Source organism: Delphinapterus leucas, chromosome 15 (assembly GCF_059928025.1).
Source record: "Delphinapterus leucas isolate spDelLeu-1000000601 "Yukka" chromosome 15, BTC_Dleu_Yukka2, whole genome shotgun sequence".
In the NCBI taxonomy this organism is placed as follows: Eukaryota; Metazoa; Chordata; class Mammalia; order Artiodactyla; family Monodontidae; genus Delphinapterus; species Delphinapterus leucas.
This window is the reverse complement of record NC_143143.1, coordinates 64,665,414-64,683,006: the sequence shown is the minus strand read 5'-3', so window position 1 is coordinate 64,683,006 and position 17,593 is coordinate 64,665,414. Positions and strand designations below refer to the sequence as shown.

At 50.0% G+C, this 17,593-nt stretch overlaps 1 protein-coding gene across 2 annotated transcripts in view; it reads left to right on the top strand.

The window, feature by feature from the left end:
* TRPC4AP (transient receptor potential cation channel subfamily C member 4 associated protein) overlaps nt 1-17,593 on the top strand; it is a 78,128-nt gene that overhangs the window by 59,520 nt on the left and 1,015 nt on the right. Inside the window, exons 9-18 of one of the 2 annotated variants that reach the window (XM_030762928.2) lie at nt 4,193-4,359; nt 7,263-7,394; nt 9,479-9,537; nt 11,092-11,193; nt 12,381-12,464; nt 13,540-13,630; nt 14,705-14,845; nt 15,406-15,514; nt 16,138-16,250; nt 17,262-17,468. In XM_030762928.2, the coding sequence (XP_030618788.2) occupies nt 4,193-4,359; nt 7,263-7,394; nt 9,479-9,537; nt 11,092-11,193; nt 12,381-12,464; nt 13,540-13,630; nt 14,705-14,845; nt 15,406-15,514; nt 16,138-16,250; nt 17,262-17,468 (1,205 nt within the window). The remainder of the gene's footprint in view (nt 1-4,192; nt 4,360-7,262; nt 7,395-9,478; nt 9,538-11,091; nt 11,194-12,380; nt 12,465-13,539; nt 13,631-14,704; nt 14,846-15,405; nt 15,515-16,137; nt 16,251-17,261; nt 17,469-17,593) is intronic. The other variant, XM_022592595.3, reaches the window with a different exon arrangement.

Genomic DNA, 17,593 nt, shown 5'->3' with positions numbered 1-17,593 from the left:
ACTAGCTGGTCCTAAAATTCATTTGGAAATGGAAGGGGCCCAAAATAGCCAGGACAATCTTGAAGAAGAAGAACAAACATGGAGGACTTACATTTCCTAATTTTTCAACTTAGTACAAAGCTGTAGTAATCAAGACAGTGTGCTACTGGCATAAAGAGAGACATATACAATGAAATAGAATTGAGAGTTCAGAAATAAACGCTCACTTATGTGGTCGGTTGATTTTCAGCAAGAGTGCCAAGACCATTCAGTTGGGGAAACAATAGTCTTTTCAACAAATGGTACTGGGACCATTAGCTGTACACATGCAAAAGAATGAAGTGGACCCCCCTACCTCACATATATAAAAATGAACTCAAAAGGATCAAAGACCTAAATGTAAGAGCTAATCCTATTAAACGCTTAGAAGAAAACAGGGATAAATATTTATGACTTTGGATTTGGTGGTGGTTTCTTAGATGACACTAAAGCACAGGCAGCCAAATGAAAAATAGGTAAATTGGACTTCATTAAAATTAAAACCTTTTGTGCTTCAAAAAACACCATCAAGAAAGTGAAAAGCCGGAATGGGAGAACATTTTTGGAGGGTGGAGAACATTTTTGCCAACCATATATCTAATAAGGTACTTGTATATAGGAGATATAAAGAACTCCTACAGCTCCATAATGAAAAGACAACCCATTTCAAATTATGGGCAAAAGATCTGAATAGACTTTCTCCAAAGAAGATATAAGAAAGCCAGCAAGCACATGAAAACATGCTCAGCATCATTAGCCATCAGGGAAATGCAAATCCAACCCACAATCAGATACCACTCCACACCCACTAGGATGATTATCATCAAAAAGACACGTAACATGGGGCTTCCCTGGTGGCACAGTGGTTAAGAATCCGCCTGCCAATGTAGGGGAAAAGGGTTCGAGCCCTGGCCTGGGAAGATCCCACATGCCACAGAACAACTAAGCCCGTCCGCCACAACTACTGAGCCTGCGCTCTAGAGCCCGCGAGCCACAACTACTGAGCCCACGCACCGCAACTACCGTAGCCCACGTGCCTAGAGCCCGTGCCCCGCAACGAGAGGCCACCGCAATGAGAAGTCTGCGCACCGCAACCAAGAGTAGCCCTGCTCGCCGCAACTAGAGGAAACCCACGTGCAGCAACAAAGACCCAATGCAGCGAAAGATAAATTAATTAATTAATTTTTAAAAAGAGACAGATAACAGGTGTCGGCAAGGAGATGGAGAAATCAGAACCCTCATTCACTGTTGGTGGGCATGCAAAATGGTGCAGCCACTGTGGAAAACAGTCTGTCAGGTACTCAAAAGGTTAAACATAGTTTCTGTATGACCTAGAAATTCCACTTGTAGGTATATACCCAAGAGAAATGAAAACATATGTTTATGCAAAAACTTAGACACGAATGTTCATGAGAGAAGATTTACTATAGCCAAAATATGGAAACAACTCAAATGTTCATCAACTGATGAATGGATAACAATGTGATATATTGTATGTAATAGAATATTATACAGTAGCTTAAAAAAATGAAATACTGTTACGTACTGCAACCTGAATGAACCTTGAAACCATTGTGCTAGAAACAAAAAAACACAAGTTATATGATTCTATTTATATAAAATGTCCTGAATAGGCAGTTCCATAGAGACAGAAAGTAGTCTAGTGGATGCCTGGGGCTGTAGGGGCTTGGCGGGAAATGGGGATTGACTGCTAATGTGAACAGGATTTCTTTTAGGGGTGATACTAATGCTCTAATATTGATTGTGGAGATGGCTGCACAATTCTGTGAATACATTAAAGGCCAATAAATTGTACGTTTGAAAGGGGTGAATTGTATGGCATGTGAATCATAGCTCAGAGCTGTTTTGTTTTTTTTTTAAAGTGAGTGTGCCCCAGGGTACAGTACAGATATATGGAGGGTGGTACCCACTTTAATCAGTATTGTGGAGCTGAAGAGATTTGGAGGGAAGCACAGGCCTCTTAAACTAGTTTTTCCATCCTCGTCCTTGGGAATCACGTTGTTACTAAGCTCTGGCCATTGCTTTCAGGACTGTGATTCATGAAAATATTTATCCCAGAGAGTTTCTTGTCAGGCCTTTGCAAACCAGGCACCAAAAGTTGGCAGTGACTCGGCAGAGTCCAGGCTGCCTGCATCTCTCTTTCTCCACAGACATTCATTACTGAGGAGGGCTCATGCGCCATCCGCCGCCCCTGCTCCTTCCACAGACGTCCTCTCCCGCAGTCCCCCCCAGACCCCCAAGCTAGGTGATGAGGACGCTGAGGCGCTGGAGGCTACATGGCAGGTGTGCAGCAGAGGCGCGATTCTGCGTGATAGCCTTTCAGATTCTCTTTACAAATCAGTTGACTCTTAAAGTGTTCTGGGAGCGGGGCCAAGGAGCCCCAAGACATAAATTGAGTAATTATGGTCTTCCTCCCAACATGCAAGAAAAGATATGTGAATAGATAGAATTGTCTCAATTAGATTTTTTCCAGTAAATTTTTCTTAGTCTTTGCTGGCTGTCACTTTCATTGCCATTAAGAGCTTGCAGATTAAAAGGAAGAAAACATATAGCAAGCAAGCATTAGCAAAAACTCAGAGTTTGTTTTCTACTTCTGTTTAACACATACTTGTATGTTGGGTACATGTGCCCTGCATTTTTTAAGCACTTTCAACATATTAAATCATTTAATCTTTGCAGCGTTGGTAAGAGATGGGTACTGTTGCCATTATTTCTGTTTTACAGATGAGGATGGATACTGAAGCATAGACACATCAACAGACTTCCCCAAAGCCACCCAGCAGTCTGGCTCCGAGTCCTTAACCACTGTGCTGCACTGCCTCTCTGTCATGCTTCGTTCAGCAGCTGGTCGTCTTTCAGCTTTTATATTAGTGATGTAACATGGCTGGAAAAAATAGTTCTAAGTCTGTAGGGTGGAGTAAGTTAGGTTTTTAGGTCATGATATCACCGTACAGAAATCATAACTGCATGTGCCTCACCCGAATATATCTCATGACCACTGCTCTGTACCACATAGACTTTCTGGCCTTTTCAAAAGGCCTCTAGGGCAACAGTTCCAATAGGAACTTAAAAGGACCTTAGTAGTTACTGATTCATCCTTTCACCTTAAAGATGAGGAAAACTAAAGGGAAGTAAATCCTAAGGTCTCCTGACTCTGACCTTTTAAAATAATAGGGACCTAAGAGTGAGGCTTCCCAAGAATCAGGTGCTGGGCTTTCTTGTGTCCTCCTTCACTCCTCACAGGAACTCTAGCCGATCGCTGCAGCACTACTTTTCTTCCCGTTTACAGAGCACTTGAAAGCCTGACGAGGAGGTGACTTGCTCAGAGTCACACAGCCAGCAAGTTGTCGTTCCACAGCCCACCCTCAGTCTTCATCCCTTTGCTCTGCCCCGTTCCCGAGAGTACCCTCCACTGCGGCCTGCGTGACCCACTGAGACTTTTTTGTTAACTGGGTAGTAGAGGAAATGAGATGGTTTACCTAAAGCCCAAAACCCAATGCCTGACACATATTGTGTCCATGAATGTTATGTAGCTTTTGCTGTTGTCGCTAATAATGAAATTGGGTAAAATGAAAACCTGCTAGTAGATAATATGTTCATCTGTATCACTAGTATCGATTGTGATGCCTCGTCTGCCTTAGGAAACTTTCCATGGCTGTTTGAAAAACAGGAGGGAAAAAAGTCTTCAAAAAGCATCCATTTTAGTCCTTCAGCAGTGCCCCCTTGTGGCATCTAAGCAGAGGGACCAAGTACTCAAGAGTCCTTTGTGACCTGAAGAGAATTTGACACAGTTTGCTGCTGGACATGTGCCTGGGCACTTTCTCGGGGTGGGCGCGGTGGGTCCGGCGGTGGCAGGAGAAGGGATTTGGGGGCAGGGCATGGATCAGATTACTGGGTTGGCTGTGTCAGAGTATTTTTGCTGGGTGTTAAAAGCTGATGGGATACAATTGCAGAGTCCATGTTCCTAAGTTTCTAAGCTTCCCTGAACCCGGTGGCCTGGAGAGAGTTTTGTGGCTTTCAAAGTCTCTGTCACGGACTCAGGGCCCAGTCTGATGGCTCTGTTACCTCAGGTCTGTTCAGAGCAGGTTTGAGGGGCAGAAACATGTTTCCTCACAAGCAGTGATTGAACCCTCTCTCCTGGTGGCTGTCTCAGCCTCCATTGTGCTCCCTCCTCCAGGGGCTTCGGAGGAAAATGGCCTGCCTCACACTTCACCTAGGACCCAGCTGCCTCAGTCAATGAAGATCATGCATGAGATCATGTACAAACTGGAAGTGCTCTATGTCCTCTGCGTGTTGCTGATGGGGCGCCAGCGAAACCAGGTGGGCCCTTCCGCCACGTCTCAGAGCAGGAGGAGCCGCGGGCAGACACTTCCCAGGCACCTGTTAGGCCGCCCCTCACAATGCCTCTGTCTCTGGCCAGCAAAGCGAGGGGTTGGCTCCCTTGTCCCTGTTTTACACGTCAGGAAACCAGTCTGATTCCGGGGCTCATAGTCTTTCCACTGTACCTTGCTGCGGGCATCATTTCTAGACAGAGAGCATTGGTACCCCGGGCAGGAGTGGGCGGCTTAGCCATGTTATCTGACCTTGTTAATGTGCAGAGTAAAGGGTGGGTGTCTGCCCTGTAGATGCACTGGAGGAGTTGCCAGGCTGATGGGGGCTTGGGGTGGTGGGTTGGAACTGTGTCAAGTTATGAAAACTAGGCAACTGCGGGGGGTCCAGCCATGCTGAGGTTCCTTGAACCTTGAAGCAGTTCCAGGAGGGAGGAGCAGGGAGGAGGGGGAGGGCTCTAGAAGTATGCAGCACTCCTCAAGATGCATAAGTGGCCCACTCGTGCTCCCTACGCATTCTCCTAGGGGTGAAACGAGGCCTGGGGGGAGGGGTGGGCTAAGGGAAGTGGGAGCTGGGAGCTCAGCAGTCCTTGAGCACCTTTTTGAGTTAGGGACTGTACTCTCACACAGCTCTCTGTGAGGTGGGTGCAGTTATCACAAGTTTACAAGTGAGGAGCAATTTTAGAGAGGGCAGCAGGGAAAAGACTGGCTGAAAGATGACATCTGGCCCGGCAGCGTCCTGAAGAAAGCGAGGAAGCCAGGACTGCTAACCCTCAAGACAGCCTGCCAGGTAGAGGGAGCAGGCCCAGATGGGAAGTGGGTGCGAGCCTGCCTGGTGGGTTGGTGGAACAGTAGGGAAGCTGGGGGATGGACAGGAACCAGCAGCGAGGAGAGGTTGGGTGAGGGGTCGCGCAGGGGCCAGGTCGCATTGGGCTTTCATAGGCCATTTAAGGGCTCTTGTGTTTATACTCTGAGTGAAATGGGAAGCCATCCTCTGGCTGCTGTGTGAAAGAGCCCACAGTAGCTAGGACCAGCATGTTTGTGGCAGGAGTGGTGAGAGGTGCTTGCGTTCTGGATCTATTTTGAAGGTAGAACAGGTCAGATTTGCTGATAGGTTAGATGTGGACATAAGTGGAGAGAGGAGTTAAAGGTAACTTCCTTACCTCTTTCCAAGCAGGTGAGAGGAATGGTTTGCCATTTATTGACATGGTTAAGACTGGTGGGTAAGGATTGGAGGGGCAGACGTCTGAAGGGAGGATGGGGAGGAGTTCAGTTTGAACAAGTTAGGTTTAGGTGTCTGTTAGAATTGGCACTTGGCTTACCTGCACCTGGAGTTAGGGGAGAGGAGAGGCCTGGAGGTATAACTTTGGGCGTCGTCACCCTGTGGTTGGCATTTAAAACCAGGACGCTGGATGAGATCCTGCCCTGATGTCCACAGCACTGGGGCTCCTTCCTTTAATATGGAATATATTTCTTGTAAAAGATATTAGTCACGATATCTTAACCTGTGTTGAGTGCTTTTTCTTTTTTGAGGCATTTTCATAGTCATTCATATTTGAATTTGAGGTTATTTGGTAAGTTATACAGCAGGTGGTGACCTCTACCCCACTTGATGCTTGTGAAAACAAAGATACAAAAAAGGGCCCTGCTCTCAGTCACCTCAAGCATCGTGAGAGCCAGGATTTAAACTCTGCTGCCCTGACTCTTCTTTCTGTCCCCTCACCATGGCAGTTCCCTGCTCTCTGAGCCTTCCTGTTACCAAGTTTCTATGAATCATTGTGGTCTTTAGTTAAACTGTGATAACAGCCGCCGCTTCCTTGGGAGGGACCATCAGCTGGCCTCAGAACCCTGCCTTCCTGAGAACCAGTGTTATGCTGGTGTGTCCTCATTTGCACAGTCAGCATTAACTGAGTTCCTACTGTGTGCTAGGCACTGTGGGAACATGGATTCACAGACCCCGCCTAGACCAGGACAGCAGGGGGAACAGTTTCCCCGGCCAGGTTCCCCAGAAGGCTCCTCCTTGGAGTGACCTTATTATTGTGCACTCGGGCCAGGTTCTCTGACCAGTCTTGGCTAAGTTGAAATCACTAGACTGGAAATGCTCACCAAATGTCATAAGTTCCATCCCTCTGGTGCTAATGAAAATAATCAATACAACAGTCATTTTTTCCAGCGCTTCCTGTAAGTCAGGCCCTGAGCTTCCCTCATATTACCTCATTCAGCCCTTTCAACAGCTTCACCAGCCCTCATTTTCCATCAAGGGACTCAGGCTTAAAGAAGAATGTTGCCCAGAGTCACAGCACTGTCAAGTTCTGGTCTCCCAAGATAAACACCAGCCTGTGGTGGACGGGGAAGGGACAGGCTTTCAGATCAGAACACCTGAGTTAGGGTGACATTTCCACCCCTGCCTTGGCCACATCAGTCCTGCTAAACTTTCCTTTCCTCTGTAAAATGGGAATTAGTAAGTACTGGGGCTGTGCTCTGGACTAGACATATGTTTTCTGACTTTATCCTTACAACAGCCCTGAAAAGTAGTAATAGTTTTGTTTTATGTTATGTAAAAAATTATTTTAATAGGTCAGTAATTCACATAGTTCTGTATTAAAAGGTGTAAATGAGTATAAGTGAAGCCTTTCTCCCCTCTGATCCTGAACATTCAGGGTTCTCCCATGAAGCATATAATTTTACCAGTTATTAATGTCTCCTTCTAGAGAGTTTAAAAGTGTGTTTGTGCGTAGTGGGAGTGGTGGTGAGGGTAGAGTAAGTGTGGCTGTTTTCTTTGAACCTCAGCAATGCTTTCTTCGTCCTGAAGCCTCATGGTACCTACCTGCCCAGGCTTTGATAGGCCTTCACAGCACATTTGTCTTAATGCTTTTGCCTTCCTGCCCCATCCAGGTTCACAGAATGATTGCGGAGTTCAAGCTGATCCCTGGGCTGAACAATTTGTTTGACAAACTGATTTGGAGGAAGCATTCAGCGTCTGCCCTTGTCCTCCACGGTCACAACCAGAACTGTGACTGTAGCCCGGTGAGCAGGGACCCTGGTGACAGATGGGCTTTGCTTGCCAGAAGTAGTTTTTTCAAGAACTGCTGTTGGCCCTTTGAAATTTCATTCTTTGAGAGTAGAGCAGAAACTGAAAGTCATAGCCTGTGTAACCCCATAATTGGAAGCCACCTTGGGGAAGGATCTAACCCCCACCCTTCACCTATCCAGAAATCCCTTTTGAGGCCCTCCAGCCAGCCTTCCCTTGTTCACCTCTGGGCAGGGCACTCACTTTCCTCCAGACAGGGCTACCCTCTCTGCTACGGAACAGCAAGTTTTTCCTCATTCTGTTCTCTATCCCATTGTAATTTACATCCACTGATAGTAGGTTTGCCTTCCAGAACCACGCCAGTGGTCTGCCTCCAAAAAGGGCTTTAGGAGGTTTTCTCTTTTTTAAGGGTCAAGGGCTCACCTTTGCTTGGTCTTTCTCACGGTGCCCTAGAGAGCACTGAACTGGGAGTCAGGAGCCCTGTTGTGGCACTCAGCTTTTTGGGAGAGCTTGAACAAGTCACTGAATCTCTGAGCCTCTGTTTCTTGCAAAAGAAGGATCATCGGCTCTCAGCATGAGGGGGAAAGTGCCACACGGCCACCAGGCCCAGTGACACGGGTCCTCCCTGGTCTCTAAGCTGCATTCTGGGGACTTTCCTCAGTGCCGTATCTTCCAGTTTACTGTTTTTCTCCTTGGCTTTGTCAGACTTACCTTTCAGCACATCCATTTAAGTTAATTTCAAGTGAATATATTCTGCATTTCTAGACATTTTGTCTGGATCTTTGTCAAAAGCTATGTGGTCTTTTATTCATTATGTTAATATTTTGTTCTTCTGTTGCATTTTCTGTCTTTAATTTTACCTCTTTAATTATTCATAACATACTTTTTTATGGTATTTTTTGGATTGCTCATGGGGAGCTACTTGTGCCTGAGTCTTCAGACTCACCTCGGGGTGGAGTGTTGCCTTGTGTTCTGTACTGTTTGTAGGTCACCTTTGGGGGAGGGGGAGCTTGTTTTCCCTGTGAGTACCTGTGTAGCCTGGGCCCTGGAAGTAGTCCTATAGAACATTTGGCTTTGTCTGCCAGGTACTTCAGGGGGCACAGCATCCCAGGGCAAGGTTTCATTTGAGTGTCTGCCCTCCCACTCTGGTAGTATGAGCCCAGGGTCCTCCTGGGGACCTGGGGGCTCCCCTCCACCACCAGCAGCACCCTGGCAGAGACAGGCTTCTTTGCCAGCTTCCTGGGCTGGTAGGTGGGGTTTTTCTAACCCTTTTTTCACCAAATGTTTACATTCTGCAGGCTTTCCATGGGCCCAAGGTTCTGTCTGGTCCCTGCAGAGCATTGAAACCCAAGCCCTGGCCCGAATAAGTCTCATTTCCACTTCTCCACCCACCCGGAGTTGCCAGCCATCAGCTCTTCCGCTCGCTGCTCTGAACTCGGTCCTTTCATTTCTGATTCTAGTGGAATTTCCTATGAACTTAGCCTCACGTTTAAAATAATTTCAGTTTTTTTTTTTAAGACTTTTTAAAAAAAATTTATTTTATTTTTGGCTGCATTGGGTCTTCATTGCTGACCGTGGGCCTTTCTCTAGTTGCGGCGAGCAGAGGCCTGCGGTGCGCGGGTCTCTCACTGCGGTGACCTCCCTCGTTGTGGAGCACAGGCTCTAGGTGCACGGGCTTCAGCAGTTGCGGCTCACAGGCTCTAGAGCACAGGCTCAGTAGCTGTGGTGTGTGGGCCCAGTTGCCTCACAGCTTGTGAGATCATCCCGGACCAGGGCTCGAACCCATGTCCCCTGCATTGTCAGGTGGATTCCCAACCACTGTGCCACCGGAGAAGCCCAATTTCAGTTATTTTTTATCCAGTATGTTGGGGTGTTTTTAACAGGAAGGGTCTACATTAGCTTAATCTCCTGTTGGCCAGATGTGGACAAAGGGTTTTCTGACTAAAGAGAAGTCCTCACTGTGCACGAGGACAGGGGCTCAGAGAAGCAGAGTGACATCCAGGCTGTCACCAGAGCCTTTTGTTTTCTTTTGGAACATTGTGACTGTGGTTTTAACATCAAGGATGCACATGTATTTTAGGACATCACCTTGAAGATTCAGTTTTTGAGGCTCCTCCAGAGTTTCAGCGACCACCATGAGTAAGTACGAGCCATCCCTGGGAGGAGAGTTGTTTTGTTGTCTTTTCTTCTCCCTTTGTCTAATCGCTAACCTCGGCTCACGAGGACCTGGGCGCCGTTCTCACCTCAGGGCAACTGCATGGGTCTGCACTTCCATGATCAGGGCTGCCATTTGTGCAGCCCATCCTTTATGCCAGGCCCTACACTGAGTTTCCCCTTGCCCCACAGCCACCTTGGAAGTGAGTGCGGAAGTTGCTGGCCCCTTATTACCCTTGGGGTCAATACAGCTCTCAGCCGTCTGTCCCTCTGAGCCAGGAGCTTGGCTATTTGCAGGGGCCAGCAGGAACCTCAGATGGCCAAAGTGGGCTGAGTATTGGCATGTTGAGCAGATGGAATATTCTTCACCTGTTTTCCCTGAAACACACTCTGCCCTCTTATTTTTACTGTCCAACATTTGGTGGAGGATGTATTGGAGAATGATTCTCTGCTATAAGGAAAGTGCAGGGGAGGGGTAAATGGCAGCTGACCTTGGCGTTGGTGAGACCTTGGTGAGCTGGAACACACAGGCAGCCACTGCTCAGCTCTTAGCAGCTGTTGGTGTACAGGAAACAAGGCCCAGTGTTGCATAGCTTCTGAGTTTTTCCCCCAAGGAAAGCCAGAAATTAAGATTTATGTGAAAAGTCCTGATTTTTAAGTGCTGGTTTATATTCGTTTCAAATATTGTATAAGCTGACAGGACGTGCCTGGGGACACATGTGACCTCAGGGGCCTTCACTTTGCAGCTTTTGTCTGGATCATATTGATCATTCTCTCTGAGAGGTTCTCTGTCTGAAGGCCTCAAGCTCCAGCAAGTATGTCAGCCCTGAAAAACGGCACCAATATGTTCTGAATGTGTCCTTTTTTTCCTGAAGAATTGAGCCCCTAGCTTTCATCAGATTCTTAAATCTGATGGGTCATGTTCTCAGGCTTGGATTTTATATATTCTAAAGCAGTGCGAAAATGTGGGAGCATTTTTCATGGGAGTGACATGATCACATTCCAGTTATCTGAAGATTATTCTGGGTGCTGTGTGTGGGATTGACTCCTGTGGGGAGACCATTTAGGAAGCTGGTTCTGTCCACATCACTTGGGTGACGAGAGGCCTGGATGTGAAAGGGAAAGGAGGGAGGGAGTGTCACAGCCGACTCAGGCCTCCTGGTGGGAATGCTGGAACAGGGCCAGTCTTGAGTAAAATGATGAGTTTGATTTGGACATCACTGAGTTTGAAGTGCCTTTGAGAAATTAAATAGAAATGTTCAGTGGCAAAAGAAAGGCCTAGAGATGCTAAGGAAAGGGGCCTCATTAGTGGACGTGGCAGGCAGAGGGTGGGCGTTGGGGCCAGGGAGACTCCCACAGCCTGAGAGCAGTGGGCTGCGTGCCCTGCCACAGAATGCTGGCTCGGGGTAAGTGGCGTTGGGGGCGGGTACCCTGGGGCTTCTCGGATTCCCTCCACAGCAAATGGGCAGGGGACTAGCCCAGTGTTGATGCGGCAGCCACAGTTCCTGTCCTTTACCACCTCCAACACATTTATTTCAGGAACAAGTATCTACTGCTCAACAACCAAGAGCTGAATGAACTCAGCGCCATCTCTCTCAAGGCCAACATCCCCGAGGTGGAAGCCGTCCTCAACACTGACAGGTGAGCATGGCTGGGGTGCATCTGTGGCCCACAGCCCACCCTGGTTTCCTGCGTGTCCCAGGGCTCCCAGATGGGTGCACACAGGTGTGTGTACTTGTCCTTTCTCACTCACATGTAGCTACAATGTCTTGAGGGCTCCTCTGTGCCAGGCACTGTCCTCCCATCACCTGCATTATCTCATTGGAGCCCCACAGCAGCCCTTGGAGGGAAGTGCCATTGTCACCTCCACTTTACAGAGTGGGGAGCAGGGGCTCAGGTCACCTCCCACAGGTCATATATACTCTGCTCTCTCCCTTGTCACTCAGCTTTATTGACATGCTCCTTTCCTGCCCTCTGCCGAGTCCCATTAGCTGGGTTATACTTGCCTCACTTTCTAGAGCGGAGCAGGGAAGTCACAGGCTCACAGGGGTCAGGGGAGGGAGGGAGGACTGTATCCAGCAACAGGAGTTGTAATTCTCCAGCCTTTTTTGTTTGTTTGTTTGTTTGTTTTTACTTTTAAAGTAGCAGAAATCTTTGTTCAAATGAAAGTGAATATAGTCCCACCCTAACACCTGTAGTGGGTGAATAGTAGAGCTGCTCTATTTGAAGGGGGAGTTTAAGGACCTAGAGTCCCTGCCTGCTTGGCCCTCTCTCCCCGATAATGCAACCTGAGTCATTTCCTCACTTACTGTCTTTGCTTCCTAGACCAGGAAGCGGAGGCCCAGAGCCTCAGGTACTTGTCCAAGGCCAGCTGGAGCTGAACCTGGGGCCCAGGGTACTCCCTGCCTCACCCTGTTGGCACAGACTTTGCCCCATCTGCTAGACTCTTGTCATGGTATTTCAAACCCACTTTTGTTGTAAGCAGCCCTCTCTCCAGCAGTTCTGAGCCCTGTGTGACTCTGGTTGTGTTTTTGGCCTCTGATCACTTGTCAGTGAGTTTGGGCAGGGAAAGCTGCCCTGAGATGTAGTGAGAATGCACTTGGCTATTCAGTTGTGAGACTGCAGGAGTCCTTAGGGTGCTCTGGACCCAGGTAGAGCAGGAGGACATCCTGTAGGTTTGGAAATGTCACCATGTTTTTTTACCCACCTACCCCAGCAGAGACACCCAACCCCAGGGCCCCAAGACACAGTCCTTCGGCCAAGTGGAATTTGGCCCCTGTCAGCCTCTCAGATCTGCCCCCAATATGTCCCTGTCTATTTTATTTCAGGAGTTTGGTGTGTGATGGGAAGAGGGGCTTATTAACTCGTCTGCTGCAGGTCATGAAGAAGGAGCCAGCTGAGTCATCTTTCAGGTAGATCTGGGACACGCACCTGCCACTCCTGAGGGCCCAGGAGCCAAGTGTTTCTTAAGCTGTTAGAATGACCTTCTTTAGTCACCAGCTTCTACCCCGGACATCTGGTTACTGTCAGGGAGAGGGAGTTTGCCGTCTCCCTTGTGTTGACTCAGCACGTACTCACTAGCTTCTGCTGTGTGCCACCAGTGTGTTTCAAGAATTGACCAAGCATTCACCAAGCACCTGTTCTGTGCTGGTGCTGGACAGGTGGGGGAGAAATGGGAGCTACAGCCCCTGCCCACATGGAGTTGCCTGGGTTGTGAGAAACAAGCATGAAAAGAAACCTGTGTGGGGGTTGCAGTGTGGAAAGACTCGGAGCCAGGACCTGCCCTGGGAGCCGTGGGAGCAAAGGAAAGGCTGGTGGGGTGGGTGCGGACAGGGAGGGCACCGCAGTTCCTTAGACTCATCTAAGTTGAGTCTTAAAGGCTGTAGACAGCAGTAGCAGGTGAGGGAGGCATTCCATCAGGGTGGGTGTGAGCTGTCAGTAGGCTCCATCCCCAAGGGTCCCCTGTCAGCTCAGCCTGCTTTGTCCTGACGTCCCCTTATGGATCCCAGCTCTGCCCTCCGGGGCCACTCAGTCAACATCAGCCACCTCTTCTCTAGGACAGCCCATCAGAAGTGAGCTCGGTGGTCTGTCCACATGTCTGTCGGGTTCCCTTATGCATTCCCGGCCCCTCGCTTCCATGTCCTCCTGTTCCTCTGAAGGGGCAGAGGCTAGAGTGTGTTTTCACACGTGATTCACAGGGCCAGCCCTTCGATCCTAGATGCTGCCTTCTCCAAGACACAGCTCCTTCCAGATGAACCACATGGAGGACTGTTCCCCCCTGAGCCGTCAGATCCCTGAGGATGGGGACCCTTGATGTGTCCCCAATGCCTAGTGTGAGGCCCGATGCCTAGTAGATAGACGTTCAGTAAATGTCTGTTGGATAAATGAAAAGGCAGCAGACATCTCCCAGCCCCTTGGTGAATAGAACATGGGCCAGAAGAGGGCAGCCTTAGCCACCTGGGCCAGGGGTCAACATTTGGGTCGCAGGTTTTGGCAAGCCCGGGCTGTGGAGAGTTTCCTCCGAGGGACCACCTCCTATGCAGACCAGATGTTCCTGCTGAAGCGAGGCCTTCTGGAGGTAATGGCCCGGAGGAGCCAGGGTGTCGGGTGTCCCTCTCCCCAGCCCCATGTGTTGCTTTCCTGTCCTGAGACCTAGACAGCTGGCAGAGCAGACCAGATCTCTTTATCGTAAAATGCCAGTGCAGATCGCCCTGGTACTTCCCCATAGCTGTCAACTCTGGGTTCCCCATGGGTGCCTAACGGGTGACTGAGGGATCTGGGGGTGGCCATGGAGGATTACAGGAGTCTGTAAAGCTGCTCAGCAAGGCCTTTTGACCCTGAGGATATTTTGCTGCTGACTAAAAGTTCATTTCCCTTTCTTGAAAAATGGCCTCCAGAAAAAGCAAAATTTACGAAGGGAGGTAGGGCAAAATGTCCAAAGCTACAATTGGGTAAAAAAAAGGATACAAATAAGAAACTGACCCATGCATTGTTATAAAAATCCATAAGGAAAAGAACTGATCCAAATTGGTATATACAACTTCAAGAAAATAAAAATGAAAAAGGAAACAGTTTAACTGTCACAGAAAACCTTCTCAAGGAGTTAATAAATTGCTTTATGTTCTTGATAAAAGTTCACTGACTTTAGTGTGAACTTCTTCTTTTATTAACATAAAGACAAACCATGGGGTCAAAATGTGTCTCGTGTTCTTAAACCCTGTGCTTCACTTGAATGGCTTCAGTGCTCGGGCAGTGGCCAGTGTTACCTCTGGAGACGGCCACCTCCCTGCGAGCTGGAGAGCCTGGCCGTCTTGCAGACACTTTAGCTCGGACCTGGGCAAGCGAGAGAGGTGATGGCTACATAGCCCAACCTCCCCCCACACCCGACTTCCTGGTGAGGTGTGTCAGGCCCGGCCCTGCCCTGGGAGCCACCAGCGTCCTCAGATGAGAATCTAGACAGGGGAGCAGGTTCCATCAACCTGGATGCTTGCTCAAAGCTAATGCCACGTGGTCTGAGCTATGTGCCAGGGCTGGGGGAGGCCGGCGGTGGGCAGCTTAGATGAGCACAGCCTGGGGGCAGCAGCCATATGTGCCTGTTGGTCCCCGGGATCAGCCGCCTTCCTGCCTTCACCCTGTCCTCTCCCACCCCCAGCACATCCTCTACTGCATTGTGGACAGTGAGTGCAAGTCGCGGGATGTGCTCCAGAGTTACTTTGACCTCCTGGGGGAGCTGATGAAGTTTAATGTTGATGCATTCAAGAGATTTAATAAATACATCAACACGGATGCAAAGGTAAGTCTAATCCATGGTTCCGTGCGGTTTGCCACATCATCCAGAAGTTATGTTGCAGCCCAGTCTTCAGGTGCTGGTTTTAAATTGGAGAGTCCTAGGGAGTCAGCGGGTAGTTGTCAACAAACATTCATTAGCCCTTGCTGTGTGCCGGGCACTGTGCTAGACCCTGGGTACACAGGGATGAAAGTCTCAGCCGCTTGTGGGCAGGTGGGCTTGGAAATGGGTCTGATGCAGTGTGCCGGGTGCCATGATGAGCCCCAGAAGGGCAGGACTGGGCCCGGTGTGTTAGGCTCACAGGATGTGTGTGGCAGAAACCCAGCTCAGACAAGTTGAAGTAGAAATGACAGTAGACCCTTCAGTGCAGAAAACACTGGACATAGTGTCAGAAGATGAGTCGAGCTCTTTTGCTGGGGCTGCTTATTAGGTGGTAGGGCAGGGCACAGGTTTGTCCGAGCTTCAGCCTTCCTGTTGGAAACAGCTGGGCCAGGGTACGGGGGGTATCCCTGCAGCCGTCTCCAGCCGAGAACCCCCCACCCCCGTCAGCCCAGCCTCCGCTCCAGTTCCAGGTGTTCCTGAAGCAGATCAACAGCTCGCTGGTGGACTCCAACATGCTGGTGCGCTGCGTCACTCTGTCACTGGACCGATTCGAAAACCAGGTGGACATGAAAGGTAAGAAAAAGCCGTAATGCCAAGGTGAATCGGTCCAGTGTGGCTGCGATTGGTGTCAAACGCCCAGCCTCTAGCAAGGAGACAGAAATGTCTGGAAGTAGCTGCACCAAACACCCACGTGGTTGGGGTCAAGGCGGTGGCTCTCAGGGTGATTTTCTTGGCTTTACTTTTATCATCCATGCTTCCTCTGATGAGCATGTGTGACATCTTAATGGAAGGTGAAAAAAAAAAAAAACACTGTTTCCAGCAAAATGCAAAAAACAACACACACCCTTCCTCTCCTGGCCTGGACTTGCCTGGGATGAGAGGCCCCCAGGTGGTGGAGCCTGGGGAGGGCCTCTGGGAGAGGCGGTCCCCGAACGTGACCGAAGGCAAAGGTGGAAGCAGACTCCTGGCAGGGGCTCTAGTGAGAACGCAGGCTTTAGCTGGGGTGGCAGAGCAGCTGGAGACTTGTTCCTGCTGCAGCCAACACTTTCTGTAGTTGTTTTGACAGTGGGGGCTCCCAGCTTCAGAGTCAGAGCCCAAGGGGGGCTTGACTAGAAGCCTGGGTGTCAGGCCCCTGGGCCTGAGCCACAGACCAGCTTCCACACCTGCTGCTCACACCTCTGCCTCTCTGTCCCTAGTCGCAGAGGTCCTGTCCGAGTGCCGCCTGCTTGCCTACATATCCCAGGTGCCCACACAGATGTCCTTCCTTTTCCGCCTCATCAATATCATCCACGTGCAGACGCTGACCCAGGTGAGAGGCTCTGCAGACCTGCCACAGGGAAAGGGAGATTGGAAGCAGTTACCCTCATCCCAGAGCCACCTTCACCCTAGAAGTGTTGGGTTGGCCAAAAAGTTCGTTTGGTTAATGAATACATTCAATAAAGTTCTTGGTGAAAATGAAAAATGTGTCTTTTTACTTAAAACTGAACAAACTTTTGGGCCAACCCAATACATCTCCTGAGACCCATCCCTTGATTCCTGGGAAACCCTCCCAGCTATTCTGAGGACTTTTCTCCAGTAAGGATCAGTGCCCCATTTTACAGAAGGGGCCTGGGGAGGGAGCAAGGCTCCAAGGCCACAGATGATTTGGGGCAGAGTCAGGATGGGCACTGAGCTCTGACTCCCAGTTCAGTGCTCTCCGAGCCCAGCCTCCTGTGCAGACTTTGGGGTTGGACCTGATGTTGACTCCCACCTCCTTCCACAGATAACTGTGCAGCTGACCCTTTTCCGAGCTTCACACCCCTCTTTTCTAAAATGGGGGTAATACTCAGAGGTTGTTCTTTCATTCCTTCATCTAACGTTTACTGAGGCGAGACCCTGGGCTGGGGATGCACAGTGAACGAAACAGTCTGAGACACTTCAGGAAGCTGCCTGTCTAGTGCTGAGTGAAGCGGAGTGAGACACCTGCATCTGATGCATGCACCCCACCACCCCATGGATCGAAGCTCCTGGGAAGAAGCGATGCCTGAGCTAATTCTGGAGGAAGAGTGGACTCTAACTAGACTGATGATACCGTTCCCACCGGAAACATCCCAGGGTGGGGATAGGGGCGTGGGGTGAGGGACCAGGAAGGCACTTGGGCCAGGATGCCAGCATCGTTCCTCTCCCCAGTCCTCTTGTCAGCTTTCTGCAGGGGCAGTGCAGTGCATGGCCCCTGCACTCCGCCAGGGACACCGTCCTCCCTGCCCAGTGGCACCCCCACTCCACCGGGGCCCCTGGGGCTGCCGGCACGTGTGTGACCTGGATGGCCTGGTGCTTGCAGGAGAATGTCAGCTGCCTGAACACCAGCCTGGTGATCCTGATGCTGGCCCGACGGAAAGAGCGGCTGCCCCTGTACCTGCGGCTGCTGCAGCGGATGGAGCACAGCAAGAAGTACCCTGGCTTCCTGCTCAACAACTTCCACAACCTGCTGCGCTTCTGGCAGCAGCATTACCTACACAAGGACAAGGACAGCACCTGCCTGGAGAACGTGAGTGCCCCGCCCCTGAGGGGTGGCGGGCAGGCTGCGGGCACGCAGACCCAGGGCCCCTCGGAGGGGCATCTGGCGTCCCTGGTCCCCGCCTGGACCCTGTGGCAGGCAGCTCTTTGTCCCCT